At 41.4% G+C, this 19,093-nt stretch overlaps 1 protein-coding gene across 1 annotated transcript in view; it reads right to left on the bottom strand.

The window, feature by feature from the left end:
• Positions 1 to 14,407: 14,407 nt before the first annotated feature.
• Positions 14,408 to 19,093, bottom strand: part of fgf5 (fibroblast growth factor 5) — a 35,680-nt gene continuing 30,994 nt past the window's right edge. The window contains exon 3 of the mRNA XM_062981521.1: positions 14,408 to 17,484. Coding sequence (XP_062837591.1) covers positions 17,131 to 17,484 — 354 coding nt within the window. The 3' untranslated portion in view covers positions 14,408 to 17,130. The remainder of the gene's footprint in view (positions 17,485 to 19,093) is intronic.

Genomic DNA, 19,093 nt, shown 5'->3' with positions numbered 1-19,093 from the left:
GCCCTAGCCCCGCCTATTTTGCTTCAAGCGGCCAATCGCTCTGCGACTTCGTGAAATAGCCACGCCCACATCCCGCCTTGCAGGAGGCCCCGCCTACAAACAAAGCCAGGTTCCAGGTACTGGATTGCTTTTTTTTTAGCAGTTCTGTTTCAATGGCTCTGAACTCTTCGGTTCAGAAAGGCCAGGGAAAAAAGTATTTTCTAATTCTGCACTGCAGAATTAGTACAGTTCGACAGCACTTTAACTACCATTGCTTAGCACTATGGAATCCTGGGAGTTGTAGTTAGTTGTGGTATCAGCACATTTTGGGCCGAGAAGACTGAAAATATTGTGAAACTTAGGCTCTTATGATCCCACGTGGAAGCTGAAGTGGTGTCAAACTGCCTTACATCTGCAACTTAGATGCACTGTATCTTATGCAAGGTCAAAAGTAAATGCATGGGTTTACTACATGGTTATTTATTGAATTTATACCTCACTGTTGTTGTCAAATCCAGTGTATGGTGGTGACTGAAGGAGAGAGATCTGGAATTTGATACCGCTTTAACTGATCCATCAGATCCCTTCCAATGAAGTTCATGGGCTGCATACTAGATGTCTTTTCTATCTGCAAGGTACTACAAGCATCACAGAGTTGGAAGAGACCCTGTGGGACATCCAGTCCAACCCCCTGCCCAGAAACAGGAAAATCACATTCAAAGCACCCCCGACAGATGGCCATCAGACTCTGTTTAAAAGCCTCCAAAGAAGGAGCCTCCACCACACTCTGGGGCAGAGAGTTCCACTGCTAAACAGTTCTCTCTCACAGTGAGGAACTTCTTCCTAATGTTCAGGTGGAATCTCCTTTCCTGTAGTTTGAAGCCATTGTTCCGCATCCTAATTTCCAGGGCAGCAGAAAACAAGCTTGCTCCCACCACGCTATGGCTTTCCCTCACATATTTATGGCTCTCATCATGTCTCCGCTCAGCCTTCTCTTCTGCAGGCTAAACATGCCCAGTTCTTTCAGCCGCTCCTCATAGGGCTTGTTCTCCAGACCCTTGATCATTTTAGTCGCCCTCCTCTGGACACATTCCAGCTTGTCAACATCTCTCATCAATTGTGGTGCCCAGAATTGGACACAGTGTGATTCCAGGTGTGGTCCAACCAAGGCAGAATAGAATAGATAGAGGAGTAGCATGACTTTCCTGGATTTAGACACTATGCTCCTATTGATGCAGGCCAAAATCCTATTGGCTCTTTTAGTCACCGCATCACATTGTTGGCTCATGTGTAACTTGTCCACGAGGACTCCAAGATCTTTTTCACATATGCTACTGTCGAGCAAGGCGTCCCCCATTATGTATCTTTGCATTTTATTTTTTTCTGCCTAAGTGAAATATCTTCCATTTGTCCCTGTTGAACTTTGTATTGTTAGCTTTGGCCAATCATCGCTCTAATCTGTTAAGACCGTTTTGAATTCTGCTCCTGTCTTCTGGGGTATTGGCTATCCCGCCCAATTCGGTGTAGTCTGCAAATTTGTTGATCATGCCTTCTAGCCCTTCATCTAAGTCAGTGGTTCTCAACCTGGGAGTCCCCAGATGTTTTTGGCCTTCGACTCCCAGAAATCCTAACAGCTGGTAAACTTGCTGGGATTTAGGGAGTTGTAGGCCAAAAACATCTGGGGACCCACAGGTTGAGAACCACTGATCTAAGTCATTAATAAAGATGTTGAACGGAACCGGGCCCAAGACAGAACCCTGTTGATGGCATTCCACTTGTCACTTCTTTCCAGGATGAAGAGGAAGCATAGGTGAGCACCTTTTGGGTTCATTCACTTAGCCAATTACAGATCCACCCAACTGTAGTTTTGCCTAGCCCACTTTTAACTAGTTTCTTTGCCAGAAGGTCATGAGGGACCTTGTCGAAGACCTAACTGAAACCCAGGTATGCTACATCCACCGCGTTCTCTGCATCTACCCAGCTTATAACTCTATCAAAAAAGAGAAGCCTTTTTTGCCATAGGAGTCTGTGTATGTAAGGGAGACAAAGAGTGCATCTACACTGTAGAATCAATGCAGTTTGATACCACTTTAAACTCAATACTATGGAATCCTTGTAGTTTGGTGAGGCACCAGCACTCTTTGACAGAGAAGGATTAAGACCTTGTAAAACTAAAGCCTGATGGGGTTGTTGTATGTGTTTCGGGCTGTGTGGCCCTGTTCCAGAAGTATTATCTCCTGATGTTTCACCCACATCTATGGCAGGCATCCTCAGAGGTTGTGAGGCATGGATAAACTAGGCAAGGAAGGTAAATATATATCTGTGGAGAGTCCAGGTGTGACAAGAGTCCTTTGTCAGTTGGAAGCCAGCGCTAATGTTTCAGTTAATCACCCTAATTAGCATTGGAAAGGTTTGTCTCTTGCCTGGGGGGCATCCTTTGTTCAGAGTCATTAGCCGTCCTTGGGGTTCCTCTGCCCTCAGAGTGTTGCTTGATGATTCCACAGCCTTGAGCCACAACAGTTAAAGTGCTGTCAAACTGCATTAAATCTACAGTGTAGACACTTTAAAAGTCTAGTCCATGATTGCATGATAAATGTATACCATGTTACATGAGGATTTGAATTAAAATGAAATGATCAACCACATGGCTTAAGAAAGACCATCTCTGTTGTAATGATGCCCCCAAAATCAGCTACTTCCATCAGCCAAGTTCCCTTACTCCATCTAATGATAGGATCAGCTTTGCTAACCAGATGTGAGTCTCTTTGGGGAGCTTCCAGCCTCAACAACCGCATTTCGAAGTCTCAATGAGCTCCGCTGAGTGACAGCCACAACCATTTGCTTTCCCAAGAGATCCCCAGAGGAATTGGGATGATTGTCAGCAAGTTGAATCTCAACCCTGATCAGTACAAGAGAGACTCTTCTCTTCCCTGCTGATGGGTCTCTAAGCATATGGGGAAGATAACCCGATGTGACTTTCTCTCTTGTAGCTTCCTATTATTAGTATTTTTAGCACTGAAAACTTTTGCACACACAAAAAGATGGATGGAAATGCCATGAAAGTGAGTTGAAATGCAGCTAATGAACTCCAGAAAGATGCCACCTTTCAGCATAGGATTTTTTTTAAAAGTTAGATGGCTCTGTTTTGAAACAGGGGGTGTATCTCAATCAGTGAGCATTTATCCTAGCATTATAAAACCCAGAATCATAAAACATAGTTGAAAGGAGCCGCGTAGGACATATAGAACACATATATGTACACATATAGAAGCCCCAGCTCAATGGAGGAAATCCAGCAAGAGCATCCCCTGCAGTTATTTGTCTGCCTTTGGAAGAAAGAGATCTCACTGCCTTGCTAGGTAATTGGTTCCATTGATGAACAAAAAGTTTTTACTGAAGTGTTCCTTCTAATGTTTGATCAAAATCTACCTCCTTGTAACTTAAAAACTTTAAACATAGTCTTACCCTTTGGAGAAGAAGAGAATAAAGTTGCTTCCTCTTACATATTTCAAGAGTGCCAATTTACTTTTGCCTGAGCTTAATGGGAAGAAGATTCTACCCTCCCTCTTTTACTCTCTTCTGAGTTCATGAAGTTCAAATGACTTTTGCCCTTCGAATTTGGCAGCAATGGAAGCAAGCTAAGGACAAAGGGGAAAGTGAAGGGAGGTTAAATAAAGTAGGACATGACATAAAAAAGGGAGGGTGACAAAGGGACCTTCCTTGCCATAGTAGGACTGAGTTGCTGTGAGTTTTCTGTATGGCCATGTTCCAGAAGCATTCTCTCCTGACGTTTCACTCACATCTATAGCAGGCATCCTCAGTGGTTGTGAGGTCTGTTGGAAACTAGGCAAGTGGGGTTTATATATCTGTGGGATAATGTCCAGGGTGGGAGACAGAACTCTTGTCTGTTGGAGGCAAGTGTGAATGTTGCAAATGATCACCCTGAACTGCAACATTAACACTTGCCTCAAACAGACAAGAGTTCTTTCTCCCACCCTGGACCTCCCAGAGATATGTAAACCTCCCTTGCCTAGTTTCCAATATACCTCACAACCTCTGAGGATGCCTGCCATCGATGTGGGCGAAATGTCAGGAGAGAATGCTTCTGGAATATGGTCATACAGACTGGAAAATTCACAGCAACTCCGTGATTCCAGCCATGAAAGCTTTCGACAACACATATTAGGACTGTTGAAGAATGAGGTTCATTTAGTACTAAGTGGGGAAGCTCAGATCTTGAACATAAGGTGTGTCTACTGGTGGCACAGTGTGTTAAAGCGCTGAGCTGCTGAACTTGCAGACCAAAAGGTCCCAGGTTCAAATCCCGGGAGCGGAATGAGTGCCTGCTGTTAGCCCCAGCTCCTTCCAACCTAGCAGTTCGAAAACATGCAAATGTAAGTAGATCAATAGGTACTGCTCCGGCAGGAAAGTAACGGCGCTCCATGCAGTCATGCCGGCCACATGACCTTGGAGGTGTCTATGGACAATGCCGGCTCTTCAGCTTAGAAATGGAGATGAGCACCAACCCCCAGAGTTGGTCATGGCTAGACTTAATGTCAGGGGAAACCTTTACCTTTACCTACGCTCTAGAACTAATGTGGTTTGACCCCACTTTAATTGCCATGGCTCTGTGCAATGGAATCCTGGGATTTGAGGGTTGATGAGGCACCGTCACCTTTTTGTTAAAGAGCTTCTAAAACTACAACTCCATAGCATTAAGCAACTACAGTATTAATTCTACAGTGTACACATTGCATTGGGTTAGGTAACTGGAGGCAGACACATTTCACCCTCTCCCCAAAGCCTTTATGGCTTTAAAGCTGATACGAGATTTATATGGTCTTCCAGATATTTTTGGACTGAAAAATGAGCATTTATCTTTTGCTATAGTCTGATGACTTGGTGTTAGTTCACTCCACTATAGTAGAAGGCAGAGGAGATGACCTGAGCGAACTCGTTCAGAATTCCTTCCCCATTTTTAGGGCAAATCTGAATAATGTTGAAAGTTATCAACCCCCTATTCACCTTGGCTCCTTCAGTGAGATATGCTGACCATAATGATACATTGGGAAAATACACTTGGTCCTCCGATGCACGGATTCTGCTTCCAAACCATCCTTGGCTTAGAAATATTTGAACAAAAATTCATTTATTTTGCCATTTTATATAAAGGACAATATTTTACATTTTACATTATATACATTTGCCATTGTATATAATGGGACTAGAGCATCCTTGAGGTTTGCTATCCACAGGGGAGGTTTAGACCCACAATATATTTTGTTTTGTTTGTAGTGGATAGCACTATTATACATAGATTTTGCAAATGTTACTTCTTAAAATTACAACTTTCAGGATTCTGTATCATCATATCGTAATACTGGCCGGGATTTTCATGGAGCTGTCATCCAAAAAAAAGAGTAATATTTTGGTTAAGCTATAAATATTAGTAAGGGAATGGCTTTTACCATGGTGTCATCTAAGGTGAATTACTTTGAATCTTAGACTCGTATTTGGTGTCAGCTGGAAGTACAAGCAAGAAAAGGAGTGTGTTTGGAGAGAAATTCATAAACAGACACATCGGATGAAGCAGAAGCACTCCAAGAGGGATGGTGATACAAGCTTTTGCAAAACCCTTGAACTGTGATCAAAAGCCCAGGTCCCTTTCTGCTGCTATCACATTTATCCTCAATGACAGATAGATTGCAAAGTCTGCGTTATTTAGGGAATGTTTAGAGCTGAGAAAATGATGAGTGATTCAAAAAAGGAAAGTCCTATACTCTGCTTTAAAAAGCACTTGAGGCAGAGCAATAAGGAGCATGTGAAGGGTTGTTCTTTTGAGCTACTTCTTCTAAAATGAAAGTATATTGCCCATTCACACATGCACAACTTCTCTACTATGTAGTTGATGTAAACAAAAGTGAATTCAATTCAGGTTTGGAGACCCCAAATTGCCAGGACCAGAAATGATGCATCATTTAAGGCACTACTATCTGCATTATCCCAGCAATATTTTTGCACTTCATTCTGTTCTGTAATTCCTCTCCAGAGTAATGTGGGTCCTTGTTCTTAGACTATTCTCTTTCACTCCACAAAACACTTCTGTCAATCATTCATAATAGGGCTTTTTCTCTGGTGCACTCATCCGCACGCAGCCAACCTCTATGTATGCTTCTAATTTACCTATGAACTTATGACAACCACATGCATTTCATAGTGGTTTTTTTGGCAAAGAATACTCAGATGATTTTGCCGGTTCCTCTGAAATATAGCCTATGGCATCTGGTATTTATTATTGGGCTCCCATACAAGTACTACCAGGGCTGGCCCTGCTTAGATTCCAAGATCAGATGGGATTTGGTGCTTTTAGGACACATCTGTCAAGGCCAAAGAGCAGAATCTGGACCACCATATCATTTTATGTGGTTCTCCAGATGCTGGACTACAACTCATGTACTCTTCACCATTAGACATCACGACTAGAGCTGACTGGAGTTGTGATACAGTGACACTTGGAAGAGTGTTATTTCTTCTGTTTAGTTAGGACAGTTGGGTTTGGATTTAGAGATAAGGCATTTCCCCAACATCAAAACCACAAGTGTTGTTGGGTTGCCATGGTGGATAATCTAAAGTGATGTTCAATAACACCTGGGGTCCAAATTTGCCAAGAACTGTAGAGTATCACTATGCATGTGTGTGTGTGTGTGTGTCCGTCAGTCCGTCCATCCATCCATCCGTCCCTCTGTATCCACAGATTCTCCATTCATGGATTCATTGACCCGCTGAAGGCAACCATAAGGCTGATGTGACCCTCAATGGAAATGAGTTTGACACCCCTGCTTTAGTGTATTTAATTTACTACTGAAGCCGCCAGTTTTTAAAGCAAAGAATACATAGATATTGTTTGTTGTTTTCTTCCTCTGAAAGAAGTGTTGTTTTGGAAATCAAATTCCAGCAAAAGAAAGGACTTAAATATTTACAGCCAACGTGATACTAAAATAATTAATTGTTGGAAACTGATGTTCAAAGATCTATCTCACATTTGAGATTATAGCTAACTCATGAGAGCTCAAGAATATACATATGAAGTTCAGAACTCATTGGGTTAGGAAGCTTACTGCCAGCTCTTCATCTTGATGACAGCTAGAAAAATATGCCAGCTAACACTTTGATTTAGAAGCACACTTGTTTAAAGCCCTTAGAAAGCTTTTGAATATCTCTTTTTTCCACTTCCCGGCTCTAAGCTTTTCAGAACCGTGTGTTAGGTGTTTATATCTTATAAATGTTTCTCTTGTTTTTTTTTAATCTGTCTTTCATTTAAAAGGGAGGGCACAGTATTCTAACTATCAGACTTACCAAATGGGCAGTTTTTAGTGGGCAAATTTCTCACAGCTGGGACAAGAAAAGGTTAACCGATGCGCTTAGATTCTTATCTATAAGAAACCACTGCGGCACATTTGCAGGCAATCAGTGTCTGTGCATTATTTGTGATAGCAGCTGTTCTAGACTGGGTCATTAGCGCTGAGGAAGGGGGGCACTTGGCATTAATTTCAAATATGCATATGGCAATGGCAGTCTTCCAAACAGGATATGGGTGTCATTCTGGAGCAGAAGAGGGCTCCGCTTGGGGAAGCATTTTCCAGCAGTGATTAGACAGAGACCACATACAGAGCATAGACCAAGCCTTTCACATGTTAGCTGTCTCCAGTGTTGGAAGATAAAAGTATATTACCCCTCAACATGGAGGTTCAAATTAGCTATAGTGCTGAATAGTTATTAGATCAGCTTCCAAGGGGAAAATGTCAATTGAATCCACGAAACAACCATTAACAAATATATCCTAGATTTGTGCTTTATTTTTGCTTTTAAGAACCAATGTGCCACCTATCACTTCTTACAGTTGTCCCTCCACATTTGCAGATTTAGCTTTTGTGGATTAGACTATTTACAGTTTTGATTAATATTATCTCTCTAGGAAATCTCTAGGTCCTCTGGTGGAAATTGATCACAGAGGCATGCTAGAGGACCTAGAGATTCTTTTTGGCCATCCAGTGCAATTTTATAGCCAATTTCCAATAGAAATAGAATATTTAATTTGCATTTTCCCCACTTTTATGGGGCTCTTACACTCTTAAACCCAGTGAATGTGTATATTACAGTGCCTGGAAAATTTGACTCACAATGCCAGATATCTTCCAGCTAGAAGATGCCATCCAAACAACTATTTCCCATGCTCTGGTTTACTGTGTGTACTCCATGAAGTAGATGGGGTCAGAATGGGAGTGTTTATGATGTGTATCTTATGATACACATTAATCACCGGACAGACAGAACCTACATATTCCTTCCTTGTAGGTGGATTCCTGTGGTGAGATATAATAGTTCAGGGCAAAAAGGTACCTCTCATGAATCATCTGTGACAATCTCCAAGCAAGTGCTTACAATGCTCACTTTGGAACTACAGCGGGTTGAACATGGAGATTCATCAGCCCTGCCGATCACTGCTTGGGACTGGATGGGATTGATAACAACTACTACAGACTGATAATTGTGATATTGTGGAAAATTCTGAAGTGCTACAACATCATGACAGGTACATATACTATTTCCTTGAAGAATAATATAGCCCGAGTTGGAGCAGAATCAGAGATCAAACATGGGGACAAAATACATGAGTTAGTCACGTTCAATCTGGTGAAGAGAAATTCGAGGAGCAAAATGATTGCACTCATTAAATATGTAAAGTGCTCTCACAGAGAAGAGGAATCATGTTTGTTCTGTGCTGATCGAGAAGATAAGACCAGTCCTAATGGAATGAAGATACAAGATGGTAGATTTTGATTGAATGTTAGAAGGAACTTTTTGACAGTAAGACCAGTTTGGCAATGAAGCAATTATCTATAAAGATAGTGGAGCTTGTTCTAGCTGGAGTTCCTGCACTGAGCAGAGGATGTCCTGTTGGACCCATTCCAGTTTTGGGCTTCTCTGTTTCAGGACAATGTTCATAAATACAGGCACCAAATCTTATTGTGTGCCTTCAAGTAGCAACAGGGGTTTTCTAGGCAGAAAGTAATGTTACCCATTGAGTTTCCACTGCTGAGTGAAGACTCGAACCCTGGTTTGCAGAATTATGATCCAACTCTTATCCCACTACATCCCGCTTGCTTTCTGGGCTCTTCCATACAGCCATATAACCCAGAATATCAAGGCAGAAAATCCCACAATATCTGCTTTGAACTGGTTAATCTTAGTCCACACTGCCATGTATTTTCGTTTAAAGCAGATAATGTGGGATCTTATTCAGCTGTGTGGAAGGGCCCTCTATCTCCCAAAAATCTGTCCAAACCCATCTCAAATGCAGAGCCTGTCAAAGTTGCTTTTTGAATTGCAACACCCAGAATCTCCTGATTATGATCTCTGGCAAGTGTGGGAGTTACATTCCAAAAAGCCAATTTTCAAAGCTCTACCAAAACTTGGCTTTCTTTGTTTAATGTTCAAAAATCCTTAGCACCTGGCCATTTCCATCACTTCTCACTACTAACGCTGGCCCAGGAATTTCCTCCACACAACATTGTTATTCACATATTTCCAGATTTAGAAATTGGAGGCTCACACGCTGCCAGTTCAAGATCTGATTGGACATGGACAGGTGCCAAATACCACTCGCTCTTGTTAATACAGGGTCAATTCATCAAACAGTTTTGCCATCAATTGCAATCAAGGTCATGTTTATGAGCAAACGGTTACAATTCGGGTTGGATAGCTCGTTCATTATATCAATTAGCCATATTGATTCATAGAGAACCCTTATTTCACAACCAAATGGCAAGTAACAATTGCACAGATATTGCATTCAGGAGGAGTTGCTTCTGAGTAGACAAAGATAGGTTTTCATTACTTTTCTCCAAGCATGCAGTTTCTCATTGTCATCTTTTGTCTCTGCATTTTTGCAGCGGTCTTTCACTATATTACACTGCACATTTTCTTTTACTGGAGTCAGCCAAAGAAATTTGATACCTGAGATGGAAAGTCCAAATGATCTTCCCCCATTATTAAATAAATAAATAAATAAAATAAAAGGCACTTTATAGGTCTTTAATGGGAACCTAAAAATCTGCTGCCCAGTAGCAGTTTATACTGCTTAATGGAAGAGTAAACATAAAGGATACTCCAGGATTATTTTCATTCTGCATCCCTGTGCAATTTCAAATGGGTATAGTGTATGGATGGCATTGTTTTTTTTTATTGCACACACCAATTAAGAAAAGGTTTTCTTGTTCATCTAAGAATGATAGGAGGGGCAAACGTAGGGTCAAACTAGATTTGGTAATTAGACAGAACGAAACGTGCAGGCAGGTAAAATAATGTTATGGCAGGACTACTCTAATCATACCCAAGAGAAAACAAGGAAGGTATGAAAGAGGTGAGTTGTGGGTTGCTGAGAGTCTTTCGGGCTGTATGGCCATGTTCCAGAAGCTTTCTCTCCTGACATTTGTGGCAGGCATCCTTAGAGGTTGCGAGGTATGTTGGAAACTAGGCAAGGAAGGTTTATACGAGGGTTGAATGAAAAGTAATGCCTCCACCTTCGTAACTCCTCAACAGATGGCAGTACTGGTATGCGACAGGTACTGGCTTGTTCAGTAGACTTTCCTCTACAGTTCCATTAGGTGGGAAGCTTAGCATTGAACGATTGTGTTATTAAAGTGCGACGTATAGAACCCTGCACAGATGGTTGGTCAATGCGACTTAAGCAACGTGCAGTCATTGAATTCTTGACAGCATAAGGTGTCACCCCAAAGGAGTTTAATCAGAGAATGCCAGCTGTTTATGCTAATTGTGTTGATGTGGGTACTATGCGTCATTGGGCAAGTAAATTTAAAGATGCTGAGATGGGAACATGTGACTTGGACGTCCTGTGACAGCAACCACCAAGTTTCACAAGCAAACGGTTAACAGATTGATTCAGGACGATCGTCATATCACTCAGAGAAAAATTTCAAGCATAAGTAGCATTTCACAAGAACATGTGGGTCACATTATTGCTTTGTTTGGCTATCAGAAGATATGTGCACGATGGATATTGTGAGACGCTTGTTGCGGAAACAGAGTGTCAACTTCTTCTGTGACAGCTTCAGAAAATGTGTTCATAGTTGGCAGAAATGTATTCAATTGTCTGGTGATTATGTGGAAAAGTGAATAGTGGTAGTTAAAGAGCACATTCTAAGAATTATTTCTGCATTTGATTAAAATATTCCCATCCAAACCCAAGTAACGAAGCTGGAGGCATTATTTTTCATTCAACCCTCGTATATTTGTGTAAGGTCCAGAGTGGAAGAAAGAACTCTAGTCTGATAGAGGCAGGTGTGGATGTTGTAATTAATCACCTCAATTAGCATTTGATGGCCCTGTGGCCTCAAGGCCTGGCTTCTTCCTATCTGGGAGAATCCTTGGTTTGGAGGTGTTAGCTGTCCCTGATTGTTTAATGTCTGGAATTACTCTGTTTTCTGAGTGTTACTCTATATTTACAGTTCTGATTTCAGAGTTCTTTTAAATACTGATAGCCGGTTTTTGTTCATTTTCATGGGTTCCTCTTTTCTGTTGAAATTGCCCAGGTGCTTGTGGATTTTAATGGCTTCTCTGTGTAGTTTGACATGTTGGTTGTCAGACTGGTCCAGCATTTCTGTGTTCTCAAATAATATTCTGTGTCCAGGTTGGTTCATCAAGGGCTCTGCCATGGCTGACTCCTCTGGTTGAGTTAGTCTACACTGCCTTTCATGTTCCTTGATTCGTGTTTGGGCACTGTGTTTGGTGGTCCCTATGTAGACTACAATTTTACAAATCAGTCCTTTATTATAGCATTATCATTGGTGGTATGCTTAGTGATGGACGAGTTTATGACAATCTCTCCGTATGGAAATGACAAACCTTGAAGAGTTTTGTTTTTATAGAATAAAAATCTGTATGAAATGAGATTAGAAAAAGAATGTGTTATGTAAGTGTTCAAAGCCATGGAGTGAGAGGAAGAGAGTTGAGAAACTATGTTTTATATTGGAGTGGGGGAAGTATTGTTTGGTACAATCATCTTTCACTCAAAGAGCATTGCTATTGCTGATATGCAAGAGGAAACTGTATATCCCAATACTGAAAGTACGATAGCTGATTAACCAAGTAAAGAAGAAGAACGTGTAACTGACTCCTATGCATTTAGATGAGGACCTTTTTATGGCACAGTTCATTTCTACAGACTAAATGTTGCAGCTGGAACAATACAAGTAAATGTTCACAGTTGTAGGTGAACTGAGGACAGACTGAACCACACTCGGTCTAACAATTATTATTATTAAACCACAAAGAGAAGAAGGAAAGGCTATTAACAGCAGCAGCAGCAACAACAACAACTGTAACATAGGAATGCTCCCATAACATTGGCATGCAAGATAAATATCATGTTTCTAGCCCTTATAAATAAATAGGCATATAAGATGCTACTTTGTCCTGAGTAAGAAATTGGTCCGGCAAGCTCCACAGAAATGCTTGACCACTCCAACAACTATCATGTCAGACTACACAGAGAAGCCATTGAAATCCACAAACATGTGGACAACTTCAACAGAAAGGAGGAAACCATGAAAATGAACAAAATCTGGCTACCAGTATTAAAAAACTCAAAAATCAGAACAGTAAATAAGAAGCAACACTCTGAGACATGGGAACTAGGGGTAGTTAACAAAGAATGCCCCCAGGCAGAAAGTAGCCAATAGATGAAGCCATTCAATGCAAATTAGGGTGATTAACTGCAACATTCACACTGGCCTCCATCTGACAAGAGTTCTTCCCTCACCCTGGACTTCCCACAGATATATATATACCTTCCTTGCTGAGTTTCTCCATACCTCACAACCTCTGAGGATGCCTGCCATAGATGTGGGTGAAACGTCAGGAGAGAATACTTCTAGAACATGGCCATACAGCCCCGAAAACATACAACAACCCTGTGATCCCGGCCATGAAAGCCTTCGACAACAAACTGCAAGTCGCTTCTGGTGTGAGAGAATTGGTCGTCTGCAAGGACGTTGCCCAGGGACGTCCAGATGTTTTATGTTTTACCATCCTGTGGAAGGCTTCTCTTATGTCCCTGGATGGGGAGCTGGAGCTGACAGAGGGAGCTTACTCGCTCTCCCCGGATTTGAACCGCCAATCTGTTGGTCAGCAGTCCTGTCGGCACAAGTGTTTAACCCATTGTACCACCGGGTGCTCCATGAGTCTACATGTAGTCATGCTGGCCACATGACCTTGGAGGTGTCTATGGACAACACCGGCTCTTCGGCTTTGAAATGGAGATGAGTACCAACCCCCAGAGTCAGAAATGACTAGACTTACTATCAGGGGAAAACCTTTATCAGGTTGTTGTGTGATTTCCGGTATGTATGGCCATGTTCTAGAAGCATTCTCTCCTGACGTTTTGCCTACATCTATGGCAGGCTTTCTCAGAGGTTGTGAGGCACCTCACAACCTCTGAGGATGCTTGCCATAGATGTGCATGAAACATCAGAAGAGAATGCTTCTGGAATATGGCCATACATCCTGGAAAACACACAATAACCTTGTGATTCCGGCCATGAAAGCCTTCGACAACACATTGAAACCCTTTACCTTTTACACTGCCATATAATCCAGTTCAAAGCAGATAATCTGGATTTTATATGGCAGTGTAGAAGGGGCCTTCGTCTGAATAGATAAATCCTCTTTATGTGTGTGTGTGTAAGGGATATTTACTTACCTATCTATGGCTCCAGATATGACCTATAGAGTTTGCAATAAATGACTGCTCATAAACACACCACTCCTACATATCCACAGAATATGATTTGGCCCTTTATTTTGCAGCTCCCATCATATTCTCAAAGGTGGTCTGATCCTCCATGGCACATGGCCAGCCTTTAAATAGTTCCAGTAAGCAGGAAGGGTAAGAGGGACCATTCACCTTTGGAAAAGGAATCTCTGGAGAAGGTTTTGCTTCCTGAATAAAACACTTGTTAATAGGCCATGACAGTACCGTCTGTCATCTGATCCGTGTTTAGGTCTCATTTCCCTCCATCGGTCCTACAAAGCAGCAACTGCGGTAATGTTGTTCTCCCCGCCACACTCTCTCTTTGGACCTATAATAGCAGAAATTCCAGAAGGTCATAGCAGAGGTATTTTAAACGCAGACATTGAAGCAATGAGGTTGATGGACAGAATAAGACTTGCTCTTCCACCTGTCCCAAGGAACAGCAGGAGAGAAATCGGGGTCATCTGGAATAAGCTTTCTTCCTCCTTCTTGATCCCCTCGCTTGCCTCCCTGGGGAGGGGAGAGAAAAGAGGAAACAGACCCTCCACCCCAGGCTGCCTTAAGCACACACTCGGAAAGAAGGGGATGGAGATGGGCTAGAGCAGATTAAATTTATGGCACAGGATTCAAAGTCAGGCATGTCTGTAAAAAATTGAATTGGAATCAAACCTTTAAAAATGCACAGTGATAAAGAAGGAGGTACACAATGCCACATGGGCTTATACACATCCCAAAGTTTCCAATGCTAACATCTTCATGGAGCTCTTGGGTACAATACCTGCCCTATTCTTCTTCTTTCTGCAAAATGTTCAACATACATAGGAACACACATCAGGGGCTCTTCTACAGCTGACTTTACTGCTAAACAGCAAATTTGGCATCTCGTGAGATGATAGCAAATTGTTTATTATCTGTTCTATTATGATTTTGTTTTTACTGCCAGGTATTTGTGAGATTCTTTGAATGCAGTGGCAAAATGATCAGTGCCAGAAGGGTATTACACATCTTGGATACATCCACACTTCATACTTCAGTTGGATGCCACGGATACCATCCTACAAAAGCTTGGGATTGTAGTCTGGTGGGATACTTGAAATTGTCTAGTACATTCACTAAATATGGCATTAGAACTGACTGACAAAAAAATTGGACAATTTCATGAAACTACAAATCTCAGGATTCCACAGTGGTTGAAATGTTATAACTGTTTAGCATGGATATACTAATTGACATGTATGTATGTTAACTTTGTTGTTTGCTGTTTTGCTTCAGATAATGAAATGTTATGAGTCAGTCCTGGTAAATTATATCTAAAAAGAAAACCTTTGCATCCCACTCTTTCTTTTTTTCAGATAGGTTAGGAAAAAAACATCCAGACATGTTTATTTGGAATCCAGTGTCTGTATGATAACCTGATTTGTCTCAGAAATAATTATGATTTCGATTCAGGGGTTATATGCACATGTGTAGTGTGGTAAATACTTTACTGTCTTTTCAGATGCAGATGAGCAAAGTAGGTATACTGAAGAGGACTCTAATGCCTGAAAAGATTACGTTTTGGATGACAGTTCCCCAAATGACATTGGTCCCATCTACATGGACCATTTAATGCAGTTCAAAACTAGCTCCAAACTGTGGTGGCTAGACAACAAATGCCCATAAAAGCACTTTAATAAAGTCTTTAATATACATCAGTGCTCTGTGGTTTGTGTAATCACCGTCCAGGCCTCCAACTGGCTCCAGGATTTCCTATGAAAACATCTGCAGAGAAAACACTTCCTTAAATACTAGTTTGAAATTAACTTAAGTGGTCAGTATAGATGTGTCCCATGCTGGCAAAGATATACTGGGAGCTGTACAGTCAGCCCTCTGTATTTGCAGGTTTGACTTTTGCAGATTTGATTAAAATGTTCTTTCTAGAAATCTCTAGGTCCTCCAGCAAGACAGTTGGTTTCCAGCAGATGTTGACCACAGAGTCATGCTGAAGGACCTACGATTTCCTAGACAAGTATTCACTCAGATTTTTTAAAAAAAACATTATTTTCTATTTATGGGCTTTCACTTTCATAGCAATCTTGTGCCCCTAACTCCAGCCAAAGTGGAGGACTGACTGTACTGTAATCTCAACTGAGATTTCATCCCAGAAAATGCAGAGCAAACAGTAACCTCCTCTTCCCCACAAAACCAATTTCAAAAGAGCAATCCAGCTGTTGAAAGAAACAGTTCCATTCCTTGGATTCTTCCTTTAAAATTCAGACTAAACTTCAGATCAACTTTCCCATCTATTGATATAAAAGCCACCAGCTGCCACTCCATCTACTATGATGCCTATGAAATGGAGATGCGTAACACCACCGCCTCTTCCATGGAATATTGCTAATCAAAACAGTTTTGGCTTCCTTTTAAACTGCTTCAATGTTTTGACTGTCGAGAATCACCCACCCACACATCAAACTGGTTTTAAATTTTGCTTTCATCTAGAATTTGATGACTGGTACAATGCATTCACACAAATATGAGGACAGTGTCCACAAAAAACTTTGCAGAGACATTGGACTTCACTGGATCAGGACTAAGGGCTGTTAAATGTAAAAGTACAAACTTTGTCCATTTCACAATCCCACAGGACCTTTCCAGTCTGACATATGTATTGCATCATTATTTATTTCTCCTATCAAAATTCTTTAATTTTTAGACCACCAGCTGTGTGAATCCACCCACAACTATCCATTTGCCTGAGGTATTTTCATTTGTTTTTCTTTCTTTCTTAAAAGTGCAGCAAAAATGTGATAGGAGGGAAAAACAAAAATGACATGAGCAATTTCCTTCCTCTCCTCACCAAATAAAAACAACAAACACAATTAAGAAAACAATTAAAACCAGTAGAAGTCAGAATAAAGAAAAAATGCAACGTATGAGGTAATCTTTCACATCTTAAAAGAATCTGTTCACCTATCTGGAACAGCCATGTAAAGTCAAGAGAGGAAAACTCATGCCCAGAACTGGAAAGCAGAAAGATGAGGTTGAAAAATTAAGGCAACCCTCGTCCCCTGAATGCCTTCCCATCCTTTCGAACTCCTCTGGTGCCTTTCCCCATTGCGTAGCTGAAGAATTATACTCTTTTCCCTCCCCAAAAAAATTCAGTTTAGAGGTCAATATTTCAAAGGATTATGAATCTTCCAGCAGGATCTCCGAATGGAGCTGGGTGCCTTGTTGGGTCTCACCCACCATTGTTCTGGACCATGGAATAATCAAATTTAAGCAGCAGCTCCTGAAAAGGAAAAGAAATGACATTCCTTGGTTTCAGAGTTCAGTGATTACTATCCAAAGCGAAACTTGAGTCTGTATTTGACGGGAGGAGAGTTTTTCCGAGGCACCGGCAAGGAAACCTTTGGCTTTGCTGGGATTACGACAGGTGGCTTTTTCTTTTCGGGGACGGCGACCGTAAAAGCCAATTCCGGCTGTTCAGTCTGTCTGAATCTCGGGAGGAAATGCGTGGAAATATGCTGCGGTTTGACCCGGGGGCTGCAGCCCCTTTTCGCTTTGCCCCGTTTGTTCAAGGCCACGTACCATTCCCTTCCCGTTTTCCCAGTCCTGTGGATGGCTGAGGCATAGGTGTTATAGCTGTTCTCCTGGAACCTCTCCCTGAACTTGCAGTCTTCTGTAAATGTGGCCTAAAAAAGGGGGAAAATGAGCAAAATAAGTTTTTTTAAAGGGTATTTCATTTCTACCAGATTTTGTGACCATTTTGGACCAGAAATTTCCAAACATTTCATGTTGGTGACACTTTTTAGACATGCATCATTTCATGACACAGGATTTCAGTTTTACTAGGAAACCAGAAACCCTAACCAACCCCTTGCAAGAGATACAGTCAGATACATAAATTTAAATAAAGAAATGCATGGAGACACAATATATCTCATGAAAACCTTTCATTTATATTTTAATATATATATAATGTAAGTTAAGATAAAGGTTTCCCCCTGACATTAAGTCCAGTCGTGTCCGACTATGGGGGTTGGTGCTCATTTCCATTTCTAAGCCAAAGAGCCAGAGTTGTCCTTAGACACCTCCAAGGTCATGTGGCATGACTGCATGGAATGCCATTGCCTTCCTGCCAGAGCGGTACCTATTGATCTACTCACATTTGCATGTTTTCGAACTGCTAGGTTGGCAGAAGCTGAGGCTAACAGCGGGCGCTCATTCCGCTCCAGGGATTTGAACCTGGCACCTTTTGGTCCCCAAATTCAGCAGCTCAGCGTTTTAACACACTGTGCCACCAGGGGCCCCAAATATATATATTTGATTTAGTGCTTATTTCATATAGGTTTAGAGGTTTCTCATTGTGTTTGCATGACACATCTACACACTGCAGCCGACACACTAACATGTTGTGACACATAGTTTGAAAGCTCTGCTTTGCATAGTGTTTCCCAAACTCTGGTTTTCCAGGTATTTTTGGACTTTAGTTTCCAGAATCTATAATCACTGGCAGGTAAGGTTTCTGAGAGTTGAAGTCTAAAACATCTGGAGGACTGAAGTTTGAGAATCACTTGTTTTGGACTACAAAACCTTGCAGAACAAATATTGACCACTGAAACTTGACTTCATCTAGGAAGGAAATGAGATACCAACTGTTCTGGTTTAGCATGAACAGCCCAGTTAGGCTCAATTTCTCAGCAGCTTTTAAAATGTCGTAGTTTCTCTCTCTTCCTCCCAGTTTCCCCCTTCATCCTCAGCTTATTTCAACTGTTGCAAACTCAGATCAAAGTGCAAAGGTAGATCATACTAAATTAGGGTGGAAAGGACAGGAAGGGGTGAAATCTTGTCTTCCCTGAAAAATTAGGCAAAAGCAAATTGCTGCAGCTACTCCTTGCTTATGTATTTGTCATTTTGCTTGTATTTTGCTGTGTCTTGGCCAGACACAGTCCTGTTTTTTATCTGTGGAATATTCATGAGCATGAAATAAGAAGACCACTGAGTGGCCCAGTTGGCTTCCAAGTTTCATTTTGAGGATGTTCTGAAATGCAGCTTGGAAATGTTATTTGGAGGCTTTTTCAAACATGTTTCAGCTGTCAATCTACCTTTCCCTCTGAATTCCATACTTGGGATTATATCAGCCTTGCCAGCATTTTAGCTTAAAAACTAGCCAGAAAGTCCTTGCTTCACCTTTTGAGACATGATTCAACCAAATCATTTCTCTGTCATGAGTCTTGCCTTTCCTTTGGTCTTTTTCTGACCATTGCCTTTGGCAAGTCATTCCCTCTCTCAGTCCTATGA

The sequence above is a fragment of the Anolis carolinensis genome, chromosome 5, assembly GCF_035594765.1.
Source record: "Anolis carolinensis isolate JA03-04 chromosome 5, rAnoCar3.1.pri, whole genome shotgun sequence".
Classification (NCBI taxonomy): domain Eukaryota; kingdom Metazoa; phylum Chordata; class Lepidosauria; order Squamata; family Dactyloidae; genus Anolis; species Anolis carolinensis.
The sequence above is the reverse complement of the archived record's forward strand: the minus strand, read 5'-3'. Positions and strand labels throughout refer to the sequence as shown.